General features: G+C 43.5%; 1 protein-coding gene across 1 annotated transcript in view; it reads right to left on the bottom strand.

Annotated features, from left to right (window-relative positions):
* Window positions 1-5000, bottom strand: part of mapkbp1 (mitogen-activated protein kinase binding protein 1) — a 45026-nt gene that overhangs the window by 16626 nt on the left and 23400 nt on the right. The window contains exons 5-7 of the mRNA XM_078289607.1: window positions 3801-3971; window positions 1226-1363; window positions 398-580 (exon numbers count right to left, since the gene is read on the bottom strand). Coding sequence (XP_078145733.1) covers window positions 398-580; window positions 1226-1363; window positions 3801-3971 — 492 coding nt within the window. The remainder of the gene's footprint in view (window positions 1-397; window positions 581-1225; window positions 1364-3800; window positions 3972-5000) is intronic.

Below are 5000 nucleotides of genomic sequence, written 5' to 3'. Positions count from 1 at the left end.
AATAGTAGTAATAGTAGTAGTAGTATCAGTAGTAGTAATAGTAGCAGTAGTGTTAGCAGCAGCAGATCTACTAGTTGTGTAGCTTTAGTACTCGACTAGTGACTTTTTCAATATAATATTATTAATTTAAGATAACAGTTAATAGATAATAATAATCAATATTCCTCGTCCCTGAGGCTGATCCAAACCTCTGAATATGGATTTATAAAATATTAACGAGAAACCAGTTTCTGTTGTCTTGAAGCCACAACAGACTGCTGATCGCCTGGAGGCTCAAACGTCTGCTCTCTCTTCCTCTTTACAATTAAAATTATTTGTTTTGCATCGTTTCCAATTTTTTACGTCCTTGTGTACGTGGAAACCTGTTAACGTTAACTCTGTGGCGTTTCTAACTCACCCGAAGCTCCACCCACTTGTCGAGCAGGCGGCGGTCGTTGAACTCGCACAGCAGGCCGGAGGAGGTGATGCAGAAGGTGGAGGCGGCCTGCCGGCCCCGCCCGCACGCCACGTCGCTGAAGAAGTTATTCCTCAGTTCTCCCAGCAGACCTGAACGCCCCAGGAGAGGGACGGTGGCGTTCACCTGCAGGGGGGAGGGGTTAGAGGGGGCAATCGAACTTAAAGACTCAGTACAACCCAAACCCAGCCCGTGTGAAGCCTGACATCTAAAGGTAAACTGCATGCTGCTGAAATGGCCATCTGCTATTGGCTGATCTTTGGTGCCAGGTGATGATGTCACCTTCTATAGAGTACAACAGGTGTTACGGCGACGCCTCATTTTCAAAAGTCTGACTCCTGACTGAATGTTTCTCATTCTCTTAAAGCATTTTGATCTAAAGCTTCTGCTTAAATGCTTGAAATGAGTTTCTCAGACAAATATAAATAGTGAAGTTGATCCTATGTATGAATTTCTTTCCAAAGCCTTTGTCTTTCCATCAAGGCAAAGAATCTAAAATATAAGATAGTTTTGATTTGTTTAACACTTTTTTGGTCGCTGCATAATTCCATTTGTGTTATTTCATAGTTTGGAGTCTTTACTGTTGTTCTAAAATGTGGAAAATAGTAAAAATAAAGAAAAATGTGGAGTGTCCAAACTGTTGACTGGTACTGTATGTAACATATGTAATAATATGTCACAACTTATTTTCAACAGGAGCATCATGCCAGTCTTGGGCAGTTTGACATCTCTGAGTAAGAAGTGCAGACTTGGTAAGACACGTGTCGTCACCTTGGAGGACTTGGTGTGGTCCAGGTACCAGAACTTCACGTGTCGGTTGCCGGCGGTAACGAAGTAGGAGCTGTCGTCTGAGAAGGAGACGGCCGTCACCTTACTGGAAACCTTATTGGCTGCTACCACCACGTTTTTCTGACACACACACACACACACACACACACACACACACACACACACAAAATAAGAAATAAATACAAGAAAATAATAAATAAATAAATACACAAATAAACTAGACTAAGAGCTGATGAGAGGTAGGAAGGATTTTTTTTAACACTTTTAACACAATTTTGTTAATATTTTGATAATGATGCTGATAAAATATTATAGGGAGACTAAAGGAAAAATGTAGAAATGTTTTTTTCTCTAGTTTGACCAGAGTATGATAAAGGAAAATAAGTGGATTAAAACTCAAAATGTCGTGTTTTTCTGCTAAACACACAGCGAGTTGACATCACGGTTCAACAACAAGCTAAACAACAACAAGCTGAACACCAGTAAGTCAGAGTCGCAGTCAGAAACCAGCCGGCTGTTTCCTGTAAACTAACCAGCTTGTTTCATCAACATGACAAACTGCAGAGGAAACAGCGGACGGCCCTGCAACGTTCCACATCAGCGCTGAACTTTTATTTTCTGCAGCGAAGACAGACAGGATGTAGAAATATCTGCTAAATGTTCACTTGTCTTGTCTTCTAGTGTGAAGGAGAGAAGAAGAAAGAACTTTCTGCTTCTGCCTGAACATCAGAAAAACTTTTCTGGGGGAAAAAGATGCAGCAGCAATTTGTGTTCGGCCGTTCCATTTCCCAAATTTTGTTCATTTTTGCAAAATATAACCTATAAGACATTTTCTAATGAAATGAGATACTGAAAATCAGTCACACAATACAGTCAACCAGTCAGCCAGTAAACCAGTCAGTAATCTGGCCATCAGCACCTCAGTCAGTCAACCAGTCAGTAAACCAGTAGGCCAGTAAAGCAGTCAGTCAGTAAACCAGTCAGTGAACCAATCAGTCAGTACCTTCCAGTTCCAGATGTGGACCATCATGTCGTGCTAGTAGCAGTAAACCAGTCAGTCAGTAACTAGTCAGTCAGTAACCAGTCAGTCAGTAAACCAGTCAGTAAACCAGTCAGTCAGTACCTTCCAGTTCCAGATGTGGACCATCATGTCGTGCTAGTAGCAGTAAACCAGTCAGTCAGTAACTAGTCAGTCAGTAACTAGTCAGTCAGTAACCAGTCAGTCAGTAAACCAGTCAGTCAGTAACTAGTCAGTCAGTAAACCAGTCAGTAAACCAGTCAGTCAGTACCTTCCAGTTCCAGATGTGGACCATCATGTCGTGCTAGTAGCAGTAAACCAGTCAGTCAGTAACTAGTCAGTCAGTAACCAGTCAGTCAGTAAACCAGTCAGTAAACCAGTCAGTCAGTACCTTCCAGTTCCAGATGTGGACCATCATGTCGTGCTAGTAGCAGTAAACCAGTCAGTCAGTAACTAGTCAGTCAGTAACCAGTCAGTCAGTAAACCAGTCAGTAAACCAGTCAGTCAGTACCTTCCAGTTCCAGATGTGGACCATCATGTTGTGCTAATAGCAGTAAACCAGTCAGTCAGTACCTTCCAGTTCCAGATGTGGACCATCATGTCGTGCTAGTAGCATTAAACCAGTCAGTCAGTAAACCAGTCAGTCAGTAACCAATCAGTCAGTAAACCAGTCAGTCAGTACCTTCCAGTTCCAGATGTGGACCATCATGTCGTGCTAGTAGCAGTAAACCAGTCAGTCAGTAAACCAGTCAGTCAGTAAACCAGTCAGTCAGTTACCAGTCAGTCAGTAAACCAGTCAGTAAACCAGTCAGTCACTACCTTCCAGTTCCAGATGTGGACCATCATGTCGTGCTAGTAGCAGTAAACCAGTCAGTCAGTAACTAGTCAGTCAGTAACTAGTCAGTCAGTAACCAGTCAGTCAGTAAACCAGTCAGTCAGTAACTAGTCAGTCAGTAACCAGTCAGTCAGTAAACCAGTCAGTAAACCAGTCAGTCAGTACCTTCCAGTTCCAGATGTGGACCATCATGTCGTGCTAATAGCAGTAAACCAGTCAGTCAGTAAAACAGTCAGTCAGTAACTAGTCAGTCAGTAACCAGTCAGTCAGTAAACCAGTCAGTCAGTAAACCAGTCAGTCAGTACCTTCCAGTTCCAGACGTGGACCATCATGTCGTGCTAGTAGCAGTAAACCAGTCAGTCAGTAAAGCAGTCAGTCAGTAAACCAGTCAGTAAACCAATCAGTCAGTACCTTCCAGTTCCAGATGTGGACCATCATGTCGTGCTAGTAGCAGTAAACCAGTCAGTCAGTAACTAGTCAGTCAGTAACTAGTCAGTCAGTAACCAGTCAGTCAGTAAACCAGTCAGTCAGTAAACCAGTCAGTCAGTAACTAGTCAGTCAGTAACCAGTCAGTCAGTAAACCAGTCAGTCAGTACCTTCCAGTTCCAGATGTGGACCATCATGTCGTGCTAGTAGCAGTAAACCAGTCAGTCAGTAACTAGTCAGTCAGTAACCAGTCAGTCAGTAAACCAGTCAGTCAGTACCTTCCAGTTCCAGACGTGGACCATCATGTCGTGCTGGTATCCCACGCTGACGATGTATTTTCCGTTGGGGGAAAACGCCACGCAGGAAACGCCGTACTTATGTTCCTGCAGCTCCGACACCTGCTGCCGCTCCGACACGTCCCAGACCCGCACCGCCGGCATGTGGCCGCTCTGAGGGGGGGGGGGGGGGGGGGGGGAGCGTAAGTTAAAGGGTCTATGTGTAATTTCTGGTCCAATGCTGGTCTCTATGGTTCAGTGTTGTCATGACAACAACACTCCGAGACCATCATCAGCATGGTGGGCAGGTTGGACTGTTTCACAATTCATCCTTCTATGATGTTTTACCCAGTTAGACCATTTGTTTACTGGATGGAGTCGTGTTGTGATCAGGATCCTGACATCACCACGACTCTGGAACAGATCGAAGGTCAGGAGTCGCTTTGTGTGTGAAGTAACTCCGCTGCCCCGGAGGATAAACGGGCCGTTCCGTTAAAATTCGAGCTGTCTGGAGGATTATATACATGCCGAATTTACCAGAACACCCTACAGATTAGTAATGAAGTCTCAAATTATATTTTCCGATGTGCGTTTTTTGCCGATAAGCAAGGCAGAAACAAATTGCCAGATTTTTGAACGGACCTCGGCCCGCTCCTGTGTTTCTGAATGCAGAAATCTCTACAGGCTGATATTTACTGGTCAGATTCTGCTTCAGCAAAGCCGAAATATTCCACATTTAACCTTTAAATGAAGAAATGAGCGAGTAAACGAGGAGCTTAAAGACGCAGGATCTTCTCAACGAAAGAAAAGTGCTGGGAAGTTATCTGCTGTGAAGATAACGACAAGAGGAGAGCAGAGGTGAAGAACATCACACTCCTGAACCAAAATCCAACACACATTGGTATGGAAGCCCACTGAGGACATATATTCATACATTTTATTTATGCCGTTATCTCCAGATAACAAAGTTAACATAATTGACCATTGACTGATTTTAATTAATCAAATTGATTTGAATTAAAATTAAAATCAGGTATAAATACAGTCAATATTTGAGGATTATGTTTTAACATTTGAGTCAAATCTGGAGGCAGCAGCAGACCTGGAGACACACACACACACACAACACACACACACACACACACACACACACACACACACACACACCATGCTGAGCACCTTCTGCCACTCCCATGCTCTCTC

Source organism: Centroberyx gerrardi, chromosome 17 (assembly GCF_048128805.1).
Source record: "Centroberyx gerrardi isolate f3 chromosome 17, fCenGer3.hap1.cur.20231027, whole genome shotgun sequence".
In the NCBI taxonomy this organism is placed as follows: Eukaryota; Metazoa; Chordata; class Actinopteri; order Beryciformes; family Berycidae; genus Centroberyx; species Centroberyx gerrardi.
The sequence above is the reverse complement of the archived record's forward strand: the minus strand, read 5'-3'. Positions and strand labels throughout refer to the sequence as shown.